The 27868-nt window shown below is 40.2% G+C and overlaps 1 protein-coding gene across 1 annotated transcript; it reads right to left on the minus strand.

Moving 5' to 3' along the window:
* Window positions 1–15788: 15788 nt before the first annotated feature.
* On the minus strand, window positions 15789–27029 carry GMFB (glia maturation factor beta). Its single transcript, XM_052647057.1, has 7 exons — window positions 26956–27029; window positions 22128–22224; window positions 20368–20417; window positions 19645–19694; window positions 18867–18952; window positions 17814–17887; window positions 15789–15905 (listed from the first exon to the last, which is right to left on the minus strand). Exons 1-7 carry the CDS (start codon window positions 26956–26958, stop codon window positions 15834–15836), a joined length of 432 nt encoding a protein of 143 aa, XP_052503017.1. The 5' UTR covers window positions 26959–27029; the 3' UTR covers window positions 15789–15833.
* Between the last annotated feature and the right edge of the window lie 839 nt (window positions 27030–27868).

Below are 27868 nucleotides of genomic sequence, written 5' to 3' on the forward strand. Positions count from 1 at the left end.
ATTGACTTATACATACGTTTAAGATATACAACAGGAATATTTGATGCAAACATATTGCAATATTAACACAATAAGGTTAGTTAACACCTTCGTCACCTCCACATAATTATCATTTTCTCTTAACAGTACATCAATACATTCAAGTACATAACACAGGACTATTAATTACCGCCACCATGCTGCACATTAAATCTTTTTTTTTCTTTTAATTTTTATTTTTACTTTATTTTACTTTACAATACTGTATTGGTTTTGCCATACATTGACATGAATCCACCACGGGTGTACATGCGTTCCCAAACTTGAACCCCCCTCCCACCTCCCTCCCCATAACATCTCTCTGGGTCATCACCGTGCACCAGCCCCAAGCATGCTGTATCCTGCGTTGGACACAGACTGGCGATTCGATTCTTACATGATAGTATACCTGTTACAATGCCATTCTCCCAAATCATCCCACCCTCTCCCTCTCCCTCTGAGTCCAAAAGTCCGTTATACACATCTGTGTCTCCTTTGCTGTCCTGCATACAGGGTCGTCATTGCCATCTTTCTAAATTCCATATATATGTGTTAGTATACTGTATTGGTGTTTTTCTTTCTGGGTTACTTCACTCTGTATAATCGGCTCCAGTTTCATCCATCTCATCAGGACTGATTCAAAGGAATTCTTTTTAACGGCTGAGTAACACTCCATTGTGTATATGTACCACAGCTTTCTTATCCATTCATCTGCTGATGGACATCTAGGTTGTTTCCATGTCCTGGCTATTATAAACAGTGCTGCGATGAACATTGGGGTACATGTGTCTCTTTCAATTCTGGTTTCCTCGGTGTGTATGCCCAGCAGTCGGATTGCTGGGTCATAAGGCAGTTCTATTTGCAATTTTTTAAGGAATCTCCACACTGTTCTCCATAGTGGCTGTACTAGTTTGCATTCCCACCAACAGTGTAGGAGGGTTCCCTTTTCTCCACACCCTCTCCAGCATTTATTGCTTGCAGATTTTTGGATCGCAGCCATTCTGACTGGTGTGAAGTGGTACCTCATTGTGGTTTTGATTTGCATTTCTCTAATAATGAGTGATGTTGAGCATCTTTTCATGTGTTTGTTAGCCATCCGTACATCTTCTTTGGAGAAATGTCTATTTAGTTCTTTGGCCCATTTTTTGATTGGGTCGTTTATTTTTCTGGAATTGAGCTGCATAAGTTGCTTGTATATTTTTGAGATTAGTTGTTTGTCAGTTGCTTCATTTGTTATTATTTTCTCCCATTCAGAAGGCTGTCTTTTAACCTTGCTTATATTTTCCTTTGTTGTGCAGAAGCTTTTAATTAGATCCCATTTGTTTATTTTTGCTTTTATTTCCAGAATTCTGGGAGGTGGATCATAGAGGATCCTGCTGTGATTTATGTCGGAGGGTGTTTTGCCTACGTTCTCCTCTAGGAGTTTTATAGTTTCTGGTCTTACATTTAGATCTTTAATCCATTTTGAGTTTATTTTTGTGTGCGGTGTTAGAAAGTGATCTAGTTTCATTCTTTTACAAGTGGTTGACCAGTTTTCCCAGCACCACTTGTTAAAGAGATTGTCTTTACTCCATTGTATACTCTTGCCTCCTTTGTCAAAGATAAGGTGTCCATATGTGTGTGGATTTATCTCTGGGCTATTTTGTTCCATTGATCTATATGTCTGTCTTTGTGCACATTAAATCTTAATCATCTTATAGCTGGAAGTTTATATCCTCTGGTCAAAATCTGCCCATTTCCCACCACCACCCCACCCCCAGCCCCTGGCAACTTCCATTCTACTCTGAGTTCAGCTGTTTTAGATTCTACACACAAGTGAAATCATACACTTTGTCTTTCTTTGTCTAATTTCACTTAGCATAATGCCCTCAAGGTCCCTTACTATTGTTGAAAAAGATCAAATTTTCTTTTTTATGGATGAATGATATTCTGCTGGGTGTGTGTGATATTTTTTTATCCGTTCATCCACCCGTTGATACTTAGGTGGTCTCCATGCCTTGGCTATTATAAATAATGCTGCAATCAACATGGGGGTGCACATATCTCTTTAGGAAAGTAATTTCTTTACCTTTGGATAACTGAAGTGAAATTGCTAAATCATATGGTAATTCTATTTTTAATTTTTTGAACAATATCCACACTGTTTCCTATTGTAGCTATATCAGTATACATTTTGACCAACAATACGCAAGTGTTCCCTTTTCTCCACATCCTTGCTAATGGTTTTTACCTCTGTCTTTTTGATGATAGCTATTCTAACAGGCACCTTCCCAGGTGGCACAGTGGTAAAGAATCTGCCTGCCAATGCAGCAGACCCTGATTCAATCCCTGGGTCGGCAAGATCCCCTAGAGAAGGAAACAGCAACCCGCTTCAGTGTTCTTACCTGGAAAACCCCATGGACAGAGGAGCCTGGCAGGCTAGGTTGGACATGACTGAGCACACACATATTCTAACTGGCACAAGGTGATATCTCATTGTGATTTTTATTTACATTTCCCAGATGACTAGTAATATTGAGCATCTTTTCTTGTACCTGTTGGCTATTTGCGTGTCATCTTTGGAGGAAAGTCTTTCAAGTCCTTTGCCCATTTTTTAATAGAATTGTTTGAGGTTTTTTGCTGCTGGGTTGTATGAGTTCCTTATTAGTTGTTGTTCAGTTGCTCAGTTGTGCCCAACTCTTTGCAACCCCATGGACTGCAGCACACCAGGCTTCCCTGTCCTTCATCATCTCCCAGAGCTTGCTCAAACTCATGTCCATTGAGTCAGTGATACCATCCAACCATCTCATCCTCTATTGGCCTCTTCTCCTGCCTTCAATCTTCCCCAGCATCAGGGTCTTTTCTAATGGGAGTCAGCTCTTCACATCATGTGGCCAAAGTATTGGAGCTTCAGCTTCAGCATCAGCCTTTCCAATGAATATTCAGGACTGATTTCTTTTAGGATTGACTGGTGTGATCTCCTTGCAGTCCAAGGGACTCTCAAGAGTCTTCTCCAACACCACAGTTCAAAAGCATCAATTCTTTGGTGTTCAGCCTTCCTTATGTATACTAGCTATTAATCCCTTGTCAGACAGTTGGTCTGCAAATATTTTTTCCCATTCTGTAGGCTGCCATTCCATTTTGCTAATTGTTTCTTTGGCTGTGCAGAAGCTTTTAGCCTGATATTGTCCCTCTTGTTTATTTTTTATTTTGTTGCTTGCACTTTTTGGTGTCATATCCAAACCTGTTGCCAAGACCAAAGTCAAGGAGCTTTTTCTCTGTGTTTTCTTCTAGGAGTTTTATAGTTTCAGGTCTTACATTTAAGTCTTTAACTCATATCAAGTTAATTTTTGTAAGTGGTGTTAGATAGGGGTCCAGTGTTATTCCTTTACATGTGAATATCTGGCTTTCCCAACATTATTTATTGAAGAGACTATCCTTTCCTTGTTAATATTTTTGTCAAATATTAGAGTTCAACAGGCAACAGACTCAACAGCACATTGAAGGTAGAAGGTGGAGGAGCAATGACTTTAAAATTCTGAGGGAAAGTGATTTCTACCCTACAATTTAATACCCAGAAAAGAGATGACACTCTAAATTCAAATGACTTGAGGAAGATTTGAATAAGGACTATTAATTACTAAAGACTGGGAAGTGATGCTGCAGTCCTAAAAGCTTTGCTGTTCCCACCACCGGGCCTGAGGATAGAGAGGAGGTGGCAGTTATCAGGATTCAGAAAAAGGCACATCATGTGGCAAGAACTACCATGGAGTGCAGGAATGATTTTCTTTCTCTCTTCTTATTTTTTGGCCACACAGCGTGTGGAATCTGAGTTCCCTGATCGGGGACAGACCCGTGCACCCTGCCTTGGAAGCATGGAGTCAGAACCATTGGACAGCCAGGGAAATCCTAGAAATGATTTTCAGTGGAGGCCCATACCCTGGAGAAGAAACCCCAATGGAGTGACTGAGAGAATAAGTACCCTCCCTTCACTCTCCATCCTCCTTAAAGACTGGCTGAACTCAAGAATAAAGCAGAAGGCAAGGGAACCAGTTTATACAGTTCCTAAAGATCAGCCTCCTGAAGGCAGAGACCAGGGTGGGGAAAAGGAAGAAAGTGGTTCTGGAGAAACAAACAAAAACCATCTGGCACACCAGCCAAACCACAAATCAACTGTGAGTATGGAGGAAAAACACTTTCAGAAACATGAAAGCTGTCCTCCCACGTGCCAAGAGCCTCAGCGTAATGAGTTAATAAGATAAGGAATATGTGGGTTCTAACCAAGGGGCTTCAACTAACGAACAAGAGCAGGAGGCTTCAGGACAGCAGCTGGCCTCATGCCTCTAGAGCATCCAGTGCGTGTGCAGATTTAGAGAGAAAATGGGAGGTGGGGAAGTAGGGCTCTGAGGAGGAAAGGAGAACTGACAGATTTTCTTACGTGCTGAAGCATTTGGAGGCATTGCTCTAGGCATTTTATTAATCTGTTGGGGTATTTGGGGGAGGGAATAGCAATGGATACATTTAAAAAAAAAAAAAAACAAGAAAAATGGGAGAAATGATCATTATTAATCCAGTAAAAGCAAAAGTTGTAGAAAAAGTAATCATGAAGAAACCCCCAAAAGTCATCTTAAAATCCAAAGGATGACCCCTAGGAATCATCATCTGAATACTTACCCCACTCTTGGAACCACAGCTGCTGCTGCTGCTGTTAAGTCGCTTCAGTCGTGTCCAGCTCTGTGCGACCCCAGAGATGGCAGCCCACCAGGCTCCCCCATCCCTGGGATTCTCCAGGCAAGAACACTGGAGTGGCTTGCCATTTCCTTCTCCAGTGAATCAAAGTGAAAAGTGAAAGTGAAGTCACTCAGCCGTGTCCGACCCTCAGCAACCCCATGGACTGCAGCCTACCAGGCGCCTCCATCCATGGGATTTTCCAGGCAAGAGTACTGGAGTGGGGTGCCATTGCCTTCTCCGGGAACCATAGCTAGTTGGTGTTAAACAAAGAAGCAATGACATCCAGAAGCAACCTACCCACCAGCAGCATGAGATGCTCAAAGAAAGAAACCCAACCAGAACAGGGTCAGCTTGATCTGGGCAGGCACATAAGCTAACATCTTGCCTGTCTCCTCCCTCCTCCATCCGCACACAAGGGGGTAATTGAAAGCAGCAGTGCAAGGGACTGAGGCCAGGCACTTCCCCCCACCCCCCACCAACCCCCAGTCACAAGTTTAGCCAGTGCTGGTGCAGAGGTTTAATTTCAATCTGAGATGGAATTTTTAAAAGGAACGGACCTGCATCTTAGTATCAGAACAGGAACTTTTAACAACTAAGGGACTCACATATTATGGAAATATTATATCATTAAGGAAGCTTTCTAACCGGGGGGGAAAAGAGAGGCTTGACAGGGAATAGAGATAGTAGTTTTTAAAAAACAACCAAAAATTTGTTAGCCCATTCCATTTGAGAAGACTTCATCAGACCAGTTACATAAATTAGAAAAACATCAGATGGTGGTTAAGTGCTGTGTGGAGAATAGGAACAGATGGAATGTGAGTGTGAATGTGATGCCACCTTAGGAAGGATGATAGGAGAGCATCTGAGTGACACCATTTAAATTCAGTTCATAAAAAAAGGGTTCAGCCACAGGAATGTTGCAGGGGATGTGGTGAGGAGTAGACACGGGGAGTAGGCGATCTTCCCAATAAGAAGCTACTGCAAGTGAGAAAGGCTGAGCTTGCTGTTATAGAAGGACAAAAATAAGGCAGCTTGGCTCAGACGCAGCAGGCTAGAATAGGAGAGAATGAGATCAGAGAGGTATGCAGAGCTAGATCTGAGAGCTGACCCTGAGGTCAGAAGCAAATTCTACCCCCTCCCCACTTCACCAACAGCAGCAAGGCAAAGACACATGTTTTTTATAGGCAAGACGGGTCTTGAGGAAAGGAACCGAACCAGGGACCCTGCTCAAGATGCCGGACTGGAGAAACAAAGGGAGAGTGACATGCTGACTCCTAGAAGCCAAGAGCTGGGAGGGCCGGTGGTAAAGTCACCAGCTCTAGGAAGATGACCTGAGTCAAGTATCTTGCAGCCAAAGCTCCCACCGGGGGAATCGGTAAGGAACCAGCAAAATCATTTCATGAGGGAAAAGAGTTAGTATTTGACACTGACCACCCCAGGTCTGTCTAGTCAAGGCTATGGTTTTCCTGTGGTCATGTATGGATGTGAGAGTTGGACTGGGAAGAAGGCTGAGCACCGAAGAACTGATGCTTTTGAACTGTGGTGTTGGAGAAGGCTCTTGAGAGTCCCTTGGACTGTAAGGAGATCCAACCAACCATTCTGAAGGAAATCAACCCTGGGATTTCTTTGGAAGGAATGACGCTAAAGCTGAAGCTCCCGTACTTTGGCCACCTCTTGAGAAGAGCTGACTCATTGGAAAAGACTCTGATGCTGGGAAGGATTGGGGGCAGGAGGAGAAGGGGACGACCGAGGATGAGATGGCTGGATGGCATCACGGACTCGATGGACATGAGTCTGAGTGAACTTCGGGAGTTGGTGATGGACAGGGAGGCCTGGCGTGCTGCGATTCATGGGGTCGCAGAGTCGTACACGACTGAGCGACTGAACTGACTGAACTGAGCCCAGAGGGCACCAACTCCAGATTACACGTCTACCAGAATACGTCATTTTCTGCTCCCTTATGTTGCCCCTTTCCTCTAATCCCCAAGGGCCAGAGAGACCAGTGAATGGAGGAGAAAAGCAAGGCAGTAATGAGGGACAGGCCACACCCCAAGCCCCATGGCTACAGGTTTCCCAGCCTAAAGGAGGTGGAGTGGAAGAAAAGGGGAGGGAAGACAGGGAGCTTTAAAGAAAGTAAGATATTGAAGTTTTGACATTAGATTGGAATTTTTATTACCTGAAAAACTGAGCGTAATTCTATAATTCTTTATTTAAAATACTTATTTGGCCGCTCTGTGTCTCAGTTGCCACATGCAGGATTTTTAGTTGCAGCCAAGTGGGATCTATTCCCCTGACCAGGGGTTGAACCTGAGCCTCCTGCATACATTGGGAACGTGGAATTTTAGCCTATGGACCACCAGCGAAGTCCCATTTCCATAATTCTTAAGAGTGACCCGAAATGCTATGGAGTCAGAGAATTCCTCCAAAGACAAGGGAAGAGATATACAAAAATGTCACTGGGTTTCTCCAAGTGGTAGATCTTTTCTACCTTTTGCTTATTTGTACTTTCTTCAGTTCAGTTCAGTCGCTTAGTCACGTACGACTCTTTGCGACCCCATGGACTGCCGCACACCAGGCTTCCCTGTCCATCACCAACTCCCAGAGCTTGCTGAAACTCATGTCCATCAAGTTGGTGATGCCATCCAACCATCTCCTCCTCTGTCATCCCCTTCTCCTCCTGCCTTCAATCTTTCCCACCATCAGGGTCTTTCCCAATGAATCAGTTCTTCTCATCAGGTGGCCAAGTATTGGACTTTCAGCTTCAGGATCAGTCCTTCCAATAAAATATTCAGGACCAATTTCCTTTAGGATTGACTGGTTGGATCTCCTTGCAGTCCAAGGGATTCCCAAGAATCTTCTCCAACACCACAATTCAAAAGCATCAATTCTTCAGCACTCAGCTTTCTTTATAGTCCAACTCTCATATCCATATGTGACTACTGGAAAAACCACAGCTTTGACTAGATGGACCTTTGTCAGCAAAGTAATGTCTCTGCCTTTTTTAAAACATGCTGTCTAGGTTGGTCCTAGCTTTTCTTCCAAGGAGCAAACATCTTTTAATTTCATGGCTTCAGTCACCATCTGCAGTGATTTTGGAGCCCCCAAAATAAACTGGTTTTTTTTACTGTTACTGTTTCCATTGTTTCCCCTTCTATTTGCCATGAAGTGATGGGACCAGATGCCATGATCTTAGTTTTCTGAATGTTGAGTTTTAAGCCAGTTTTTTTCACTCTCCCCTTTCACTTCCAGCAAGAGGCTCTTTATTTCTACTCTTTCTGCCACTCTTTCTGCTTATTTATACTTTCTAATTTTTCTCTAATGATATTAGTTGTTCAAGTTTCTGTTGTGTGTTTAAGAAGATGCTATATGTTTGGTTCAATGGACAGCAGATGTCATGGTTTACATGGCATTTCGGATGCTTTTTGAAGACTACTGATTTTGGCAGGCAGCAGCAGGGTAGGAAAGTGTTTCTGTCAGTGGGGGATGAGACCAGGGCATGTTTGTACACACGTTGGGCTGGAGATACAGTAACTGTAGGGAGAAGGGCAGATGAAAACAAAGGTCGTGCTGGAGGTAGGTACTTTATGCAAGTGAACAGACATATCAGTATTAAAAGTAATGGAGGCTTTCTAGTAAGTATAGACACGCAGAGGAACCCAGAAAAAGATGACCAACCAACCAGGCCTCAGAAAGGTGGGGAGCTCTGAAGAGTGGCCCTGGATCAAAGGGGGCTCCAGGAATCTAGAAGTCAGGAGGCAGCCCTTCAGTTCAGAGCTCCATCTTTAACATGATTCAGCTGCTGGCTGTACACCTGCTTCATTCTATACTTCCCAGCTGGCATCTTCTTTCCCTCTGCTCTGTAGGTTGCACTTGGCTTCTTCTCCATCTAATAGCATTCTTTGAAGCTCAGTTCCCACTGCTAACAACCTCATTCAGGAGAATGAGAACATGGTCCTGTTATCAGGAATTGAACTATTCAATGTAAAAAGTACTTTATATTGTACCTCTTTACAATATAAAGTACCTCTCTATATTGTAACAAGTAAAAGTAACAAGACTAACAGTGGGAAAGCAATTGGCCCAGCTCAGTGTTTGGTACCAGTTAGGCAACATCTCGGCAACCCACTCTAGTATTCTTGCCTGTGAAATCCCATGAACAGAGGAGCCCGGGGGGTTACAGTCCATGGGGTCACAAAGAGTCAGATACAACTGAGCACACACACACACACAGGCAACAACAGCCACTGAGGCTGGTGGCTCTTGGGACAAATCTTGTGTGTACTGAGGATCGGGAGGGAGCTAAGGACAGGAAAGCACCACCATGTGGGACAAATCATGGCTGCCTACAGACTTGCCCCTTCAGCAAGGATCAGTGGCGGGGGTGTTTCTACCTAACAAAGGTCTGTGGCATATTGGGATGTGCTGTCCATTACTGGGATGTGCTGTTCATAGCTGTGAAAAGAAGAGAAGCAAAAGGCAAAGGAGAAAAGGAAAGATATACCCATTTGAATGCAGAGTTCCAAAGAATAGCAAGGAGAGATAAGAAAGCCTTCCTCAGTAATCAAAGCAAAGAAATAGAGGAAAACAATAGAATGGGAAAGACTAGAGATCTCTTCAAGAAACTTAGAGATACCAAAGGAACATTTCATGCAAAGATGGGCTCAATAAAGGACAGAAATGGTATGGACCTAACAGAAGCAGAAGATATTAAGAGAAGGTGGCAAGGATACACAGAACTATACAAAAAAGACCTTCATGACCTAGACAGTCACAATGGTGTGATCACTCACCTAGAGCCAGACATCCTGGGAATGCCAAGTCAAGTGGGCTTTAGGAAGCATCACTACGAACAAAGCTAATGGAGGTGATGGAATTCCAGTTGAGTTATTTCAAATCCTAAAAGATGATGCTGTGCAAGTGCTGCACTCAATATGCCGGCAAATTTGGAAAACTCAGCAGTGGCCACAGGACTGGAAGTCAGTTTTCATTTCAATTTCAAAGAAAAGCAATGCCAAAGAATGCTCAAACTACCGCACAATTGCACTCATCTCACATGCTAGTAAAGTAATGCTCAAAATTCTCCAAGCCAAGCTTCAACAGTACATGAACTGTGAACTTCCAGATGTTTAAGCTGGATTTAGAAAAGGCAGAAGAACCAGAGATCAAATTGCCAACATCCGTTGGATCATCGAAAAAGCAAGAGTTCCAGAAAAACATCTGGTTTTGCTTTATTGATTATGCTAAAGTCTTTGACTGTATGGATCACAATGAACTTTGGAAAATTCTGAGAGATGGGAATACCAGACTATCTGACATGCCTCCTGAGAAATCTGTATGCAGGTCAAGAAGCAACAATTAGAACCAGACATGGAACAGACTGATTCCAAATCAGGAAAAGAGTATGTCAAGGCTGTATATTGTCACCTTGCTTATTTAACTTATATGCAGGTACATCATGAGAAATGCTGGACTGGATGAAGCACAAGCTGGAATCAAGATTTCTGGGAGAAACATCAATAACCTCAGATATGCAGATGACACCACCCTTTTGGCAGAAAGTGAAGAGGAACTAAAGAGCCTCTTGAAGAAAGTGAAAAGGAGTGAAAAAGTTGGCTTAAAACTTAACATTCAAAAAACTAAGATCACGGCATCTGGTCCCATCACTTTATGGCAATTAGATGGGGAAACAGTAGAAATAGGGACAGACTTAATTTTGGGGGGCTCCAAAATCACTGCAGATGGTGAGTGCAGTGACACTTGCTCTTCGGAAGAAAAGCTATGACTAACCTAGACAGCATATTAAAAAGCAGAGACATTACTCTACCAACAAACGCCCCTCTAGTCAAAGCTATGTTTTTTCCAGTAGTCATGTATGGATGTGAGAGTTGGACTATAAAGAAAGATGAGCACCGAAGAACTGATGCCTTTGAACTGTGGTGTTGGAGAAGACTCTTAGAAATCCCTTGGACTGCAAGGAGATCCAACCAGTCCATCCTAAAGAAAATCAGTCCTGAATATTCATTGGAAGGACTGATGCTAAAGTTGAAACTCCAACACTTTGGCCATCTGATGCAAAGAACTGACTCATTCGAAAAGACGCTGATGCTGGGAAAGTTTGAGGGCTGGAGGAGAAGGGGACGACAGAGGATGAGATGGTTGGATGGCATCACCGACTCAATGGACATGAGTTTGAGTAAACTCCAGGAGTTGACGATAGGCAGGGAGGCCTGGCGTGCTGCAGCCTATGGGGTCTCAAAGAGTCAGACATGACTGAGTGAGTGAACTGAACTGAACTGAAGTGTCCATTACCCACTGCAGGAATGGGTCAAAATACCGCAGGACTTAATTCCAAAGTAACAATCTATAGTCAATCCTATAGGTAATAGTGACTAAAAGCCACACACACACACACACCACACACACACACACACACACACCACACACACACACACACACACACACACACACACACCCCCTTCTTCCTGCTTTTCTGGATACTATTGGATGCAACCGAGACTTTTTTTTTCTTTCCTGTAATTGGAAAAAAAAGGTTACCTCAGCAGAGAACTTTCAGGATAAGAGAACTGTGAAAACTCCCTGAAGCTCCATGATAAGATCTTTGACTGGCTTTTCCACATAGTTAAAAATGTACTGCACAAGGATAGACTATCCACTCAGGGTGTGCCCTCATGCAAATGAGAGTGGGCTCTCACTGTGAGGTAAGTGATTAGAAATGCTTTTTGCTGCTGAAAACTGAAAAGGACAAAAAGACAATGAAGGTGAAAAAATTTAGGAGCTGGCTGGCTGAGCAGCTGAATAGCCAAATTTGAGAAGGAAGGAAGACACTTCTTCATTCTGGCCAACTGTCCTTGTGAGATTCTGGAGTACTGGAAGGCATAAGTAACTCCTTTCACAACTGTAAACAAACTGTGACTCTACTATAACACACAGTCGTCACAAGAGGTATATGGTCAAGTCTAAACACTGTGTAAGTATTGTTGATTTGTATTCATTCAATAGATACCCATGATATACAAACTATGGACATTAGTCTATAATATAGGCAGGATGGCTCTTTAATGGATGTTTAATAAATAGTGATATACTATATTCAATAAAATTTCTATTTAATTTGATTTCTTACAAAATATACAGCCCCTCTAACTTACAGTTTTCCCTTTGAAAGCAAGGGGTCATCATTTGAAACAATGCCCTCTGCCCCTACAAACTAACCATTTTAGCATCAAACCAAGTTTTAGAAATGTTTATAAGCTCATTATATTTCCCCTCCCTTCATCCTACTTTTGCCTAGTAATTTGCTTCCTCTGCCTCTCAGTTTTTCCAGATAAAGTAAACAACTGAATTTGTGCGGTTCACACAAATGCCACAATTGAGCCAGTTAGGTAACAGCAACTCTAAAAAAGAAAAGAGGAGAGTAAAAAAATGAAAAGCTAGAAGTCCTTTCATGTTAACATTTTATTTAAACCAGTACAAGCACCATGCTTAACAGAAGACTGTCCAAAATAAACATGCAATATGAACTCGCACAGACTGAAACCACAGTTTCAGAAGTTGTGCCAGCTGCTGATTTTGTTAAACGATGACAGGAAAACTGTTAAAATTCACAAGACTAAACCATTAATGTTTCAAGCCTCCTGAATGAGATTACATTGGACCATCTAAATCAGTGGGCACTACCCTGGCATGTTAGTGATCTCAAACAATATTCAAGTAATTACACATGTATGAACTATACTCCAAAAAGAAAACACAGTTTCTATCACAACCTTAATGTAGTTGTTTTAAAATATCATAGGAAGATGATCACTGATTTGAAATGTCAAACAGCCTAAGAGGAAACAAATTTTTCAAGAATATTCAACTTGGGACCACTGGTGTTAAGTGGCCTGAGAGATTTACATTCTTCCAGAAATACAAAAGAAGATTTGTCCAGAAATGTTTGAGACACTTCTTCACATAAGTTGTAAAGGCTCAAATTCTGTAGATTCCAGTATTATCAGTCTATTGAACAAATAGGGAAAGCAACCATATTAAGAATATTTGAATTGATAGGTTACAAGTCACTCTCTATTTCCACCAAATCAGCATTTAAACTCTTATGAAAATATCTTTTCATTACTAGTCCACATTATGGATTAATGACACTGCTCATGTTTTAAAGCAGTCCAAACATATTTTTAAGCACACCTTCCTCACTATCTACGTGGATGGGGAACAAGGACAGCCAAATTTAATTTGGCAATACACTCCTTTAACTGGAAAAAATTTTAAGTGTCAGACCAAGATACAGTTTATGGCTACATTTGACTCCTTAAAATAGGAGACAAAAAGGGAGAGAAAAGTGCTGACAGACATTTTGTTACAAAGATCATTTAGTAATGACAAGACAAAATTTAGCAACACCCTCTCAAACAAGAGTATGTTTAACCACACTAGGTATTTAGTAAACTTTTTAGAAATAGACAATTTGAACATTTATTTTAGAAGTCAATTAAACAGAAACAGTCAAACAACTTTTTCCCTAATATAATTGCTTCAATACCAGAACAAAGTGAATACTATTCAGAACTTTTGACATTTTGGAATTTCAGCATAGTAACCTGAGAACAGTTTTCTTCATATGTCATTTATGTTGTCACAAAACCATACTAAAAAAACAGGCTGTGATTACTAGTCGGTTCTACTCTGACAACATCACATGCTCTGCAGAACTTATGCAAGTCCAACAATTTCAAAACTAATTATGACTTAAGACCATGAAGGAGGTTCCCAGGAAAAAAGCTGCTGCCAAAAAGGAAAGATTAAGACTTAAGGCTGAATGGGAATGGCTGTACCAGGAGTGGAATGTGGAAACTGGAATTATGAAATCTGGAGTTACTAATTGAGAAAAGGCAAAAAAGAGACTATATAGGAAATATACTTTAAAAACAAAAAAGAACAATGCAAAAATTTGGTTAGATGAAAGGAAAATTTATATAAAAGTCAGAGAATACTCTAGGATAAAGGATCTATAACTCTCCCTATAGGACCACGGAAGTAAAAAAATGTTCTACTGATCCCCTAACCTCATCTATTGTCTTGCAAAAGTACATATTGATATCAATAAGGAATCAGACAAGCTCAAAAAATCACAGTTCCCCTATCAGAGAACAGGGGAACCAAGCGTTCTGTGTATGAAGGTCAATGTTATCTGACATTATAGAGGACTTTCCAATTAAATAATAAAAAAAAGAACACTTAAAACATGCAAGACAAAAGAAGGAACCTCACTACAAAAACACATTCTTGCAGCCCTAGATTCTCTTATTGCTGTGAACCAGATGAAACAAAATCTCATTTCCTTCATTCAAAAACATTAGAAAAAGTCTCCATTCACTTGGATTTTACATTTGCATTTATGCAGAATTATAAGCATTTTTCTCCAGTATCAAAATAGCTGTTTAAAGAATTCTTCAACTTCCTGGGTGAAGCTCTCTCTCTCTCTGGAAATTGGAATTAAGAACCCTTCCCATTCAGTTACCAAAGCAAATACCCCTGTATCACTTCCTCATCTCCAACTAACTTCCTATTGCTTCCTGTTTTTCAGATTAGTGAAGCCAAACAGTGTCGGGAATAGAAGATCCCATATTACAAAAATTCCAACTATCTTTACCTCTTTATTAAAGTTGGCACAGAAACCTCAAAAAAATGCAAAGCACATACAAATGGGAGATACACCAAAATTAAAAAAAAAATGCCTTTGCTAGCTTTGAAATGATTAAGATATTCTTAATATCAGAATTAACTCACCAAATTTGGATGGTCTTTAGATTCTCAAGACCTTTTGTTGTCAAATTAATGTCAAAAGAATCTTAGTTACTTATATGTTTTTAAAGTACACTATATATCAGAATCCTTGCTTTAAAAATGCCAAGGATACCATCATCTAACAAGACAGGTGTCCAGTTTAGAATACCTTCTGAGGGATATAAGATGAGATTTCTATCGATCCGTTAATGTTATTAACTATGGCCAGTTTTAAGATAAGCAATTTTTTCCTATGGCACAAAACTAATCACAAATATGTCCCAAACTATAACTTTCAACTGCCATATATTCACCAATGCAAGTAGACAGCTGGAATTTTTAAAATATCAACTTGATTTTACTACAAATTTCACATATTAGAAAATTGTTTTACTTGGACCCTTTACAAAAGTATTAATTTCACCAAATCTGGAATACTGGCAGTATAAAGTCTTCAACTAACTTTAAAGCTAACAAATCAAAGGCACAGTATTAACACATGTAAAATAACTAGTATTCATAGGACAACATTAAAAGGTCCTTTATAAATAAAGTGTTACTAACCTAGACTTAAGATTATTTAGAAATGACGTAACTAAAAATGAAGCCCTTGATTAGTTACAATCCATCAATTTCTAAGACTAAAATGCTATTTTCCATGAAGAGAAAACCTAATAGTCATAACTTTATTATAAAATCTAACTTCCAGACCTTAAAAATGAGCAACTGATGAAAAGTTTCTGGACTTGATTAAAAAGATATAGAAAACTAAAGAAGGCATGGGATTGATGGAAAAACTATTTGTAGTGCAGATTATAGGACAGTAAATTATTATTCATGGCTCAAAATTCAGTCACTTAAATCTTTTATCCCAAATTGATTTCAAAGGTTTGACAAGTGATAATATGCTATTTTCATATATAAACTGCTAATATCCAGTATTTGTCAAAAGGAGGCAACTGTTGTCTATCACAATCTAATAACCACTTTCCAATGGTGTCTGTAAATAGTAACAAATTCTGAACTGTAAGTTATAGAAATTAGTCACAAGAGTGCAAAAGTCCCTGGAGAGAAGTAGTCCACCTAACAATTACAAATATAAGGAAACACTTTACAAAGTTTCATTACTATGAAGATGATTTCTTCTTTGTTCAAACTTTGAACAAATGAGAATTTTTCTTTACTGCAGGTAACAAACTGTAAATAACAGTGCATTTTTAGGCATAAATAAGTATTTATGTCTGGTTCCAGTATGGTCAGGTTAATACATAAATACTTTAGAAACACAGAAGTTCACATTAGTGGAAAAATCCAAGTTTCTCACGTAACCATTCTTCAGTTAGGTCTTCGGTATTTCTTATTTCAAATACCTTAAGAAAAAAACCAAATATGTTGCATATTTGAGTATTAAATACCAAGTTCTCCTTCCTTTCAGTCAACATGGCTTAATCTGTGTAAATTACCTTCACTTTTTCTTAAATGGGAGGGACTCAATTACCAAAGTTTAGCAGTCAAGATGGCATAAAATCAAAACTCTCTTAAAAGCACACATCTACAAATGTTCTAAAAGAGTAGTTTTGTAAATATTGCGCACTAAAAGAGAGACCCAAGGGTACAGAACTAAAATCAATCCAGTTAGGAACTCGAAGAATGTGTGCTGATCCTCTACAGAAGGAGGAAACACCAGGCATTTTAGATTAGTAGTCCATAGCCAAAATTCTCCAGCCAGAATCTGAACACACACAGGCCCACAAAGTAGAATGGGCATAAAAAAACAACGTAATACAGCAGGGAGGATGGGATTTCAGGCTAGGTGTTACGAAAGAATCCTAGATCTTACATGTACTGATGTGCAACCCTCGGTAAGTCATTCATTACAGTTAAGAACAGGAGTTTCACCATCAACTTACAAAGCTGTGGGGAGCATTCAATCAGATTATATATAAGAGTAACTTGTAAATTGTCATGCCTTAATTGGTGGTTCAGATAGTCTGCCTGCAATGTGCAAGACCTGGGTTCGATCCCTGGGTTGGGAAGATCCCCTGGAGAAGGAAATGGCAACCCACTCCAGTACTTTTGCCTGGAAAATTCCATGGAGGGAGGAGCCTGGTAGGTCACAGTCCATGGGGTCGCAAAGAGTCAGAAACAACTAAGCGACTTCACTTTAATTCCAACACTTTAGGGCATGCCTGGGATTAGAACAGACATGAGGCTGTTAGCAGAGCTCCTTTCTAACCACCCAGAGTCACTTTAGAGTACTCCTATGGTACAAACGAGGGAAAGTAATATCTATAAGTTGGTGGTATTGGTGACAATCATGTGGGTTAAAGGGAAAAAGCAGAAGGCACTTAAAAACATCCCCTGGGTTAATGATTAAGCATCCAAGGGGGAAACACTGAGATTGTCCTTAAAATAAAACCTAAAAGAAAGTATTATTAAAATTCCAGTGATGTAAAATTCTATTTCAAGACCTTCAATGTATATACTTTTTCAACTCAAACTAAAACATGGAAGTTAAAAGTTTGAGAGTAAGTACCATTCTTACCTTTAATTTTCAAAAATGCCATAAAATAGGAACATGTTAAATCTTAAAGCAGGTGCTTATATGAAACAGAATGTTGTAATTTAATAAAGCTAATAAGCATTCTTAAAAATTTTATTTTAGATTTGGAAACAACACAGTTAACTGCAGAGTATGGAATCTGGTTCATTTAGTTTATGGTAAAGGGCTCAGAGAAGCTTCAAATGCTGAATTTATCTACTAGAGATTACATTATGGAAAATTAAAAATTCTCAAAAGATTGAACAGTTTTCTAAAGCAGCCTACATTTTGAATGTGAGTTCTTGTAATCAATGTGTAATTTTCATTCAAAAAACATGTGCTCAGTCATGTCCAACTCTTTGCAACCCTCTGGAATATAGTCTACCAGGCTCTTGTCCATGGAATTTTCCAGGCAAGAATACTGGAGTGGGTTGCCATTTCCTCCTCCAGGGGATCCTCCTGACCCAGGGATCGAACCCATGTCTCCTGCAACTTCTGCACTCGTAGGTAGATTCTTTACCACTGAGCCATCTGAGAAGCCCTCAAAAATCACACTTTTGGTTAAATACTTATATCATTCTATTTCCAACTAGTAAAAAAAACTCTAGTTTACTGCTCTGTTCTAAATAATTTTCACCTACATAAAGAAATACTGAACTCTTCAGATTACTTAGGTATTGTTCCATTTACAAAGAGAAAACACTGTCTCAACAAGTTAGTCAAATATAAATATCACCTTAGTAAGTTCAGCTGTTTGGACTAGCTTATTCTTACTCCCAGCATACATCATCTGTTGTTCAGGCTTACATCCTGGAAGAGAGAGATCAGAGTAGAAATGAGACTTAAATTTTTAAACAGTGATGAGTTTTCATTATTTACTTGATAAAAGACACATTTAGGATTTCCTATGCTATCAAGTTTACAAAAGTCCTGTCTAAATATGTAAGGGCTTGAGAGTGTTATACTGCATACCATCTGCACAAAGAGAAATAGCTGTATTACTAATGAACAAGGCTTTCGGTCAGCAAAAATAAATGAGGCTAGATCTATACAGATCTTGACTTTCAGAACCTTGTGAATACTTCAAAATTTTTCAGCACTACCTTAATCAAGATCAGTTTTACAGATACCTAATATACGTAAGTTTGGGGATGTGGTTGGGTCAGTGGGGTGAAGAGATTGGCTCTGAAAAAAATGTAGTCTGGTTACACATTAAAAGATGCTTCAGTATATTTTAAGTGCTACATATATGATACAAATAATAAAGATCAAGGAGGAGTTCAGTGAGCAGAAGTTTATTGTGGGCTTGAATGGTGGTGGCAGAGGGAGTTCTGGTGATAATGGATACTTTAAACACCAACAAACCATATTAATATCCAATGTAAGCTACTCTGAGACTATTCTCAAGGTTATGGACGTAGCACTGACAACTACTATTTTCAGGATAAACACCAACTGTGTATCATAATCGTACACAAAGTTTACATACTTATAAAATTAAAATACAGAAGAAAATGTACTTTTGATATTTCAAAATGTCATTTCAAATTCATTAAAAATACATATACAATTTGACGTAACAACTACACTTCTAGGAATTTATCCTAAAAAAAAGGCAAGTTTTTACAGTAACTTCTTCTTAGGGATGCATTCCCTCGTGCATGTGTGTACACACACAGTACAATTAATTCAACATTCTCCATCCTTAAAACAAGCATAAAATTCATCTAGTATATAAGGTTTAATTTGATCAGAACCAGATATGCACTATTTAAAGACATTCACTTACCTACAGGACTGGAGAAAATAAAGCACAGAGGGTATGAAACTCTTCCATCATCATGTTGATACTTATAACTATACACAATGAAGGTTTTTCTCAAGTTAAAGAAACTAAAATTATTTCTCTATTTCAGACAAGTACTTATCAACAAAGTTCTGAAGGACAACACACGCCTGCCGAGCCAGTGAGTGGCAAATTTCTATCCTATTCATTTAGGTCACACTTTCATTATTCATTATCTTGCCACAAAATTATAAATGGGCCCCAAAGACAAATCATAAAATCATACACTCTCACAAATAAATTTATTAAAAGTATAGACTTAATATGGATTTTTTTCTGTTTATTATATGCAACAATAAAAGGAATTTAAATAAACAATATCCATCAACTTTTTGGGCCTCTTCCAGTATGTACATACATTTTAATTTGGTCGTAACCATGGTGTAGGGCTTCCTAGGTAGCACCAGTGGTAACAAACCCACCTGCCAATGCAGGAGACATGAGCTATGGATTCAATCTCTGGATTGGGAAGATCCCCTGGAGGAGGGCACGGCAACCCACTCCAGTATTCTTGCCTGGAGAATCCCATGGACAAAGGAGCCTAGTGAGGCATGGTCTATGGGGTTGCAAAGAGTCAGACATGACAGAAGCAACTTAGCATGCATGGTGTAGAAGAAAATTTTGTAAAACATGTACCTTAAAAGTTGAACAAATGAACTTCATAAAAAAAATTGTGACCAGTAAAAATGAACATCTTTTTAAAGCACTAAGAAAAGGATATCGAGGTTGTCGCTCAGGTAGTTCATCTTTAAGTTCATCTGGTGAAATGCCCTAGCACCATAAAGAAAACAACTTTTAACCATTTTCTTATCCATAGATTCTTAAGAGATATACTGAGGACCCATTCTACTAATAGGTGTAAATTCATAACTTATACCGCATCATAACATTTTATCTTACTAAACTGTACATAAGCTGGTTATTAAAACCTCAATTCAATGAAAGCCCACCCCAACCCACTCAGCTTAGCTCTGTTAATTAACAAAACATGGGGTTGAGAGGCAGCATAGTCTATGCTCATGTTCCAACTGTCAGGAAATACTGAGTGAGATAAACCAACCCCTCAGAGCAAACAACAGTATCTGATTCAGGGGGAAAAAGTTAATTTCTTTTCACTCTAAATTGGTTACTTAACTTGACAATCTAAATACTCAGGCTACAGGGTTTTAGTTTGTAATTACTGGCCAACCAACTTAGAAGCAAGTTTTTACCAGACATATAGCCCTAACTTCTACTGCTTATGACCTGGATCTCATTAATGCTTTATTGAAGGTGATTATATTAGCAAGACAATCCACTACATAATAATTAACATGTGCTTTTCATGAATAATGGACATATACAATGGTTTAGAACTACCTTTAGAAGTACGTTACTAATGTTACATCTTTTGGGTGATAATAATTACTTAACTATAAAGCTGTACTTAGCTGTTCAAACAAACCTCAAGCTCTTCATCCAGCACCACCAGGCGTTTATCCTTATCAATTTTCACTAAAATAAAAATATAATATGAGTAAACTGTGATTCATGACATTGATCTACCCAACCCGCAGATTCCTAGCTCTTTTATTGGTATCTAAAATTAAAACATGAAGAAACACAAGCATACAATTCATTTGCAGTTTTAGTTTAAGGTCTGTTAGCTAGCTTTGCTTTTCAAGCAGTCAGCGTTTAAAAACTTTTACCCATAATTCCCAGCACCTAATTTGCTTATTTAGAACTTTATGTCAACTCCTTACATTTACTGTGTATATGAAGAATTTTGCAACTCAAACCCAACCTCTTGGATGATTAGAAAAGGTCTGAAAAGGTTACTGTGACTGAGACTGGCTTATTGAACGTGGTTAGAAAGTGGTTAGAACTACAAGCGAAAAGCAGACAAGGGTCAGGAGAGAACAATCATCAGGTTCCCAGCTTCTCAAGAGTCAGGATTTCATGATGCAGGATGAGTATTGAGAAAGTGAATTACCAAAGAGCAGTGATCTCTCTACTCAAATACATGTAACATAATCTGAAGCCAAACTGAAATATGTTTAGATAACCTATGCCTCTATTCTTTTCTATTACCCTGAAAGTTACCATTTTTGATTCTGCACTAACTTCATACTAAATCCTGTAAGACACGATATGATCTCAAATAGGTTTACTCTTTGTGGTAAAATGGCACTGACACACTTTGTCACTTCTAAGAACTGTATGCCTGCATTGTAGTATTTGTTTGTAAAAGAATCATAATTCAACAAGCTGTCACTGCCTCACTAATTCACATCTTCCAGATGGATCTCTGTTAGTATATGTAGTTTTACATTCTCACTCCCTCATTCTTCATCTTTCTAAATCATTACCCACATATTAAATATTACCTAAAAATGCAAACGGAAAGGCAATGGCAACCCACTCCAATACTCTTGCCTGGCAAATCCCACGGACCCTGGTAGGCTGCAGTCCATGGGGTCACTAGGAGTCGGACATGACTGAGCGACTTTACTTTCACTTTTCAGTTTCATGCACTGGAGAAGGAAACGGCAACCCACTCCAGTGTTCTAGCCTGGAAAATCCCAGGGCTGGGGGAGCCTGGAGGATGCCGTCTCTGGGGTCGCACAGAGTCAGACACGACTGAAGCGACTTAGCAGCAGCAGCAGCAAGAATACAAAAGAAATCTATATAACATCACATGCAGTTCACACTGGAAGAGGCAATATGCAAATCACTCTTTCCATTATCAAAAGTCAATGACACTTAAAAGTATTCTCCGTGAAACTAGAATTCAAGTCTAGAAGTAAGACCTCAAATCACGTTGAACACAATGCTGAACTTTATCACTTTACGTGTGGACAAAGGTTTCTGCTTGCGGATGAATGGCCAGGCTGTTTTTGTCCCCAGATAAGTTAAAGGATGGAACTGGATGGGGCACTACAAATCACCAAGTGCCCAAGAAGACGATCATCTTCTCCAGAGCTGTGTAGGCAGTGAGGGGGAGGTGAAACACTCTGCCTCTGTTCTCTGACAATAACTCTTACTTACTTTTTAAAGTGACCTAACAGGCTTGGGGGGTGAGGGGCTGGGTAGGGGGAACAGGGCTGGGAATTAAAACAGGAGATAAATTACTTTCTAAAGGTTCAGGTTATTGGATGCAGCTATAGGATAAAAGGATAAAACCAAACTAAGATCATGGAATGGAGACAATCATGTTTAGCTTACTTATAATAGCAGCATTGTTTGTTTCTTTGCGAAAACGAAACTTTCTCAGCTTTTCCACTAAATCTTCAGCAACATCACAAACCACCAAAGACTCACTCTAGAAAAGAAAAAAAATCATGTTATCAAATGCCATGACTCCAACATATATGTACACCTTAAAGCTATAAAACCTAATACCTTTAAGAAGGTATATGGACATCTACAAATGTCGTAATGTATTAACATGAAACACATGAACGCTTAAAGGGCTTTTAAATCTACCAAGCCTTGCGTTAGCATCATTAAATTATTCACATTTGTTCATCTTATATGTAGGGTATACTTTAACTTCCTCTTGGACCACTAAATATCTCAAAGAACTAGATATATACTAACGTGCAATTTCATCAGAACTGGAGAGGAAGGAAAGAATATAGGAAGTCAAGGATCACGGCTGTTAGGAAATATAATATTTTTCACTATGCAGGAAGAACAGGAAAATCATTTTATTGCACTTAAGAATTAATAAGGCTTTAGTTCATTTTTGAGTCCAGCACAACTATGAAAAACTAAAACTAAGCAAAAGAATGGAAAATAAACCGTAAGAGTAAAGACCAACTACTATTTTATGTCTTAAATGACTATGGGAATCAAAAAAGGGAGCTATTAAGAAATGTGAAAGCAAAAGCAGATGAAACAAATATTAAAAACTCAAAGAACCTTTTATAAATTATGAAAAAATATTAAGAGACTCTTCTCCAAAAATCTGACAAGGAAAAGCACTCTTCAGTTGGCGTTAGGGTCAGGTGGTACAAATGAATTATTGATTGCAAGCAGGAAGATGGAAATCTTTTTCTTTAATGTATAAAAGTTCAAATACATAGAAAATAAGAGAAATTCTGTGAAATCTTATGCACTTAACACTCAGCTTCAACCATTATCAACACATAGCTAATCTTATCTCATCCAAAACCTTCAATACTGCTCCCATGGACCATCACACAGCAAAGGTCAATAATCATTTTACCTACAAATATTTTAATGCATATTAATAAAATGATATGTGCCACTGAAAACACAGATAATCATCATCAGTTCAGTTCACTCGGTAGTGTCCAACTCTTCGTGACCCCATGGACTGCAGCACGCCAGGCCTCAATGTCCATCACCAACTCCTGGAGTTTACTTAAACTCATGTCCATTGAGTCGGTGATGCCATCCAACCACCTCATCCTCTGTCTTCCCCTTCTCCTCCTGCCTTCAATCTTTCCCTGCATCAGGGTCTTTTCAAATGAGTCAGTTCTTCGCATTAGGTGGCCAAAGTATTGGAGTTTCAGCTGTGAGAGTGCTGCACTCAATATGCCAGCAACCTCAGCAGTGGCCACAGGACTGGAAAAGGTCAGTTTTCATTTCAATCCCAAAGAAAGGCAATGCCAAGGAATGCTCAAACTACCACACAATTGCACTCATCTCACACGCTAGCAAAGTAATGCTCAAAATTCTCCAAGCCAGGCTTCAACAGTACGTGAACTGTGAAGTTACAGATGTTTAAGCTGGATTTAGAAAAGGCGGAGGAACCAGAGATCAAATTGCCAACATCCACTGGATCATCAAAAAAGAGAGTTCCAGAAAAACATCTACTTCTGCTTTATTGACTATGCCAAAGCCTTTGACTGTGTGGATCCCAACAAACTGTGGGAAATTCTTAAAGAGACAATAATAATATGTCACCTAAAAATAATAATTCTAGTCTCGATTATTCACATAGAGTTCAAAGTTCAAATTTCCCTCATTTTTTTTTTCTTTTTTAACAGTCAGTTTGATTGAGTCAGGTACCAAACAAGGTCCACATTCTTCGGTTACTTCATATATGGGGTTTCCACCTCCAGTTCTTCAGAAAATTAAGAGTTTGGATACCAATGCCAAATACAAGTGTCTCATTACAGTCCAAAAGAATTAAGGATTCAAATTTTAAGTTAAAATTAAATAAAAGTCTGCTTTTTCACCCTGTGTTGGGTAAATAAGGGCATATGTTACAACATTAAATGGCCATCAATTTTAAGTTGTCCTTTAAATTCATAACACTGTGCTATTTATAGTTAGAAAATAAACCCCACCAATACCTATTTTCCAATAAATTAAGCTCCTGCAGGAGTCATGTATGTCCATCCTTTTACTTCTCTTTAGAGAAAGGAATGCTAAGTCATACGAGGTTCCTGTAGTATTCAAGCCTAGTCTATTTTTTCCTATCTTTCAAGAAAGATACACAAATCGGAAAACTAGCACTTCCAATCTCTTGTCAACCAAAACCAAAGGTAGAGCCCATTAGTAGAAACTAATAAATACTTTAGATTCTTATAGGCAAAAGGCGATTTGTCACGACTCTTATCTTAAGGTTCTGATACCCAGAGCTGCTTGTGCAATTCTGACACCTTAGGAATAGCAAACCAAGTGAAAAACATGCTGTGGTTGAATCTATAAAGCTTTTTTCCCATTCTCACTCCTCCCAATACTGTAAGGTCAAAAATTCCTTCCTACAAGAAAAAGAACTGCAATTCAGCCAACTCTAACAGTTTCCAGTTAATAGGTGCATTTAAAAATAACACCCTGAAAGCAACACTACACGGTAAATATTAACACACAAAGTGGGAAGCGTGAACTCAAGTAGTCATTTATTGGATAATCCACACAATGAACATTTAATGAATGTCAGGATGTGCTAAGTGTTAGAAACACAATGATATAAAATAGATTTAAACTGTGGGCCTGACCTAAAAGAGCTTATAAAGTCTATTAGAGAATAGGTCTACATCAAAATTATCAGGCAAACACACACACACTTGTTTGTGTAACAACTAGGAAAAGACCTAGGAAAGAGAGAAACTCGATGCTATGAGAACTTAATGACTAGCCAAAACAGCATGGTTACAGGAAGCCTGCCTGAAAAGGGCATCTAAAGGACCAAAATTGCCTATACAAAGATCCTTTGATTAAAGTGAGCACAGCACATACAAAATAATCAAAGGCCAACGTGATTCAAGCACAGAGAATGAGCTGTAACACGTACAAGAGGAGGTTGGCAGGTGTTGGACTACATAGGGTGCAGTGGGTCATGTTAAGTATTTTGGTCTCTATATGAGCAAAGGGAAGCCACCAAAGTGTTTTAAGCAGGGAAAATAATCAGATTTGCATGCAGGAAATAGGCAGAGAGGTTAAAGAGAGTAAGACTAGTTAACTGGCAAGGCTAATCCAGGTGAGAAGTGAAACACAGCTTAGACATGTTGATGAAAAGAAACAGAAGTAGGTGAATTTCTGCTAATACTTGTTAACATGTATTAAACACTATAAGAAAACGCTGTGCTATGTCCTTTTCATAGATCCTCAAAACAATCCCATTAGATGAGTATTATATTATCCTCAATGTGAAAGAAACTAGGACTAAGAGAGGTGAAGTATCTTCCTCAGTTGCCCAACTCGGGGGGCCAGGATTCTAGCCAGACAGCCTGACTCTATCTAGCCCACTCTCTGAACCACCACGAAGGACCTGGTGACAGACTGAATACTAGGCGGGGTAGATTAGGAAAAAAGGTGACTCCTAAACTTCTTGCTTATGTAAAACACTTAATTGGTGCTACCTTTCACTGAGTTAAGGAACACTAGGTTTATCGAGGGGGCTTTGAGACACTCAAGTGGGTAAAGGCTTCCTAGGAAATCTGGGCTGGATCTCAGAAGCAAGGTCTGCAATACAAATACCCAAGTCATCTACATACAGGTAGGTGGTAACTGAAGCTATGAGTGTAGGTAAGAAAAGAAGGAGAAAAAATGCAGAATGGAAAATGAAGCATTAGAATGGAGCCCAGGACTCCTACTTGTGAGGTACAGGGAAGGAAGACTGCATGGGACACAGATAGACCCACAATAGGAGATATCTGAAACATTCAAGGAAAGAGAATGCTTCAAAGAGGAGAGCGTTGTCAACACCCAGAATGCAGCTGAAAGATCAGAAAAGATGAAAATTGACCCTTAGCTTTGGTGACCATGACAATATCTCTTCGATGGAAGTGGGTTGAGCAATAAATGGGAGGTCAGAGACGAGAACAGTGGGATTTTTGTGTTTTGCTTCTAATGAAAGAAAAGCATATTTTAAAACCCGATGGGAAAGATCCAGGAGATCCTCGTGGGTAATTGATTAATTCTCCACTATTTTTGAGCGTGGAGTCAAACCAGAGGCCCCAGACCACGAAAGACCAGGCTTTTGACAGTCACTGAAAGGTCAAGCACCAAAGCACTGGTCAAAAGATTTCCAAGCAAGGATAAGCAGAAATCCATAGAGCCAGGCCGGGAGAAGGAGGAGACAGAGGCTAAGGCGAGGCCGAGAAAATGGAATCAGAATTCGAACCCTCCCTCAAAGGCGGCCAGGCGGAAGGGCTCGGCGCCCACCGACCCCTCAAGCCTGACCTGGGCCCTGACAGAGAAGCCAGCGTTTGGGGGAGCCCTCAGTTGGGCCAGACCCCTGGCCCCTCCGATTTTTCAATGTAGGGGCTGTGACTCTCCATCCAGAAGGATTCGGTGAGCACGACCCATCCCTACTGGCCGCACCCTAGTCACCGAGCCCGCTAGGCGGGTCAACCGCGGGCCCGGCAGGATGTTGCTGCTCATGGGCGAGGTGGCAGCGGCGGCGGGCAGAAGACAAGGCTCCGACTGTGGGTACCCGGCCAGCAGCCCGGCCGGAAGCGGCCGCCGACCCACCCCGGGCGATGCCCGCCGATACCGGCTCTGGCAAACAGGAAAGTCCGGCAGGCTGACCCGGCCCTTCGGCCAGCCCCCGCCCTCCCCAGGGGCAACTCACCATTTTCCTTCCGGCCGGCAGCAGCCTTTCGCCGTCCCTCGGGCCCCTTTAAGAATAGCACTGCAGCCGCCTCCCTTCCTGCCCGGCGCCTGGCAGAACCGCCCCCGCCGAAAGACGCAGCAACGGCAGGCCGTCACGTGACGGGGGACGGCGGGTGGCGCGGCTCAAAATTACACCGGAACGCGAGCGCCTCCTCCCAACCCTTATGGAGGAGAACGTCCTGTTGGATCCGGAGTGAGCGGCGGTGCCAAAATGCACTCAAGATTTAAGTCAGTTTTTGCTTCCTTTTAACATTCCTCAAGTTCTGAGTGCAGTTTCCTGGTGACATGGTTAAGTCCACGATTTCAGTGATAAATATGAAGGTTATCCCCAGCCTACCTTGCAAAGGTACACCTGCCTTCCCTCCTACCCTCTTTGGAATCTTGCTTTCCCCCCTCCCCAACCACCTTCCGATACTTGGTTAACACATTTGTTTCCTCAGTGGAGTTTATTTATTGAAGTATGATTGAATGATGATTGATGTCTGGATGAGTGCTCTCGTAGTCGTTGCCTAATCTCTCACTAAGAATTAGTTTCTGTAGGAAGTACTGACTTACTCAGTTCAGTTCTGTCGCTCAGTCATGTCCGACTCTTTGCGACCCCATGGACTGCAGCACACCAGGCTTCCCTGTACATCAACACTCGGAGCTTGCTCAAACTTATGTCCAGACCGTCGGTGATAACATCCAACCATCTCATCCTCTGTCGTCCCCTTCTCCTCATGCCTTCAATCTTTCCCAGCATCAGAGTCTTTTCCAGTGAGCGGCCCTTTGCATCAGGTCGCCAAAGTATTGGAGATTCAACGTTAGCATCAGTCCTTCCAATGAATATTCAGGACTGATTTCCTTTAGGATGGCCTGGCTGGATCTCCTTG

Source organism: Budorcas taxicolor, chromosome 10 (assembly GCF_023091745.1).
Source record: "Budorcas taxicolor isolate Tak-1 chromosome 10, Takin1.1, whole genome shotgun sequence".
Taxonomy (NCBI): Eukaryota; Metazoa; Chordata; class Mammalia; order Artiodactyla; family Bovidae; genus Budorcas; species Budorcas taxicolor.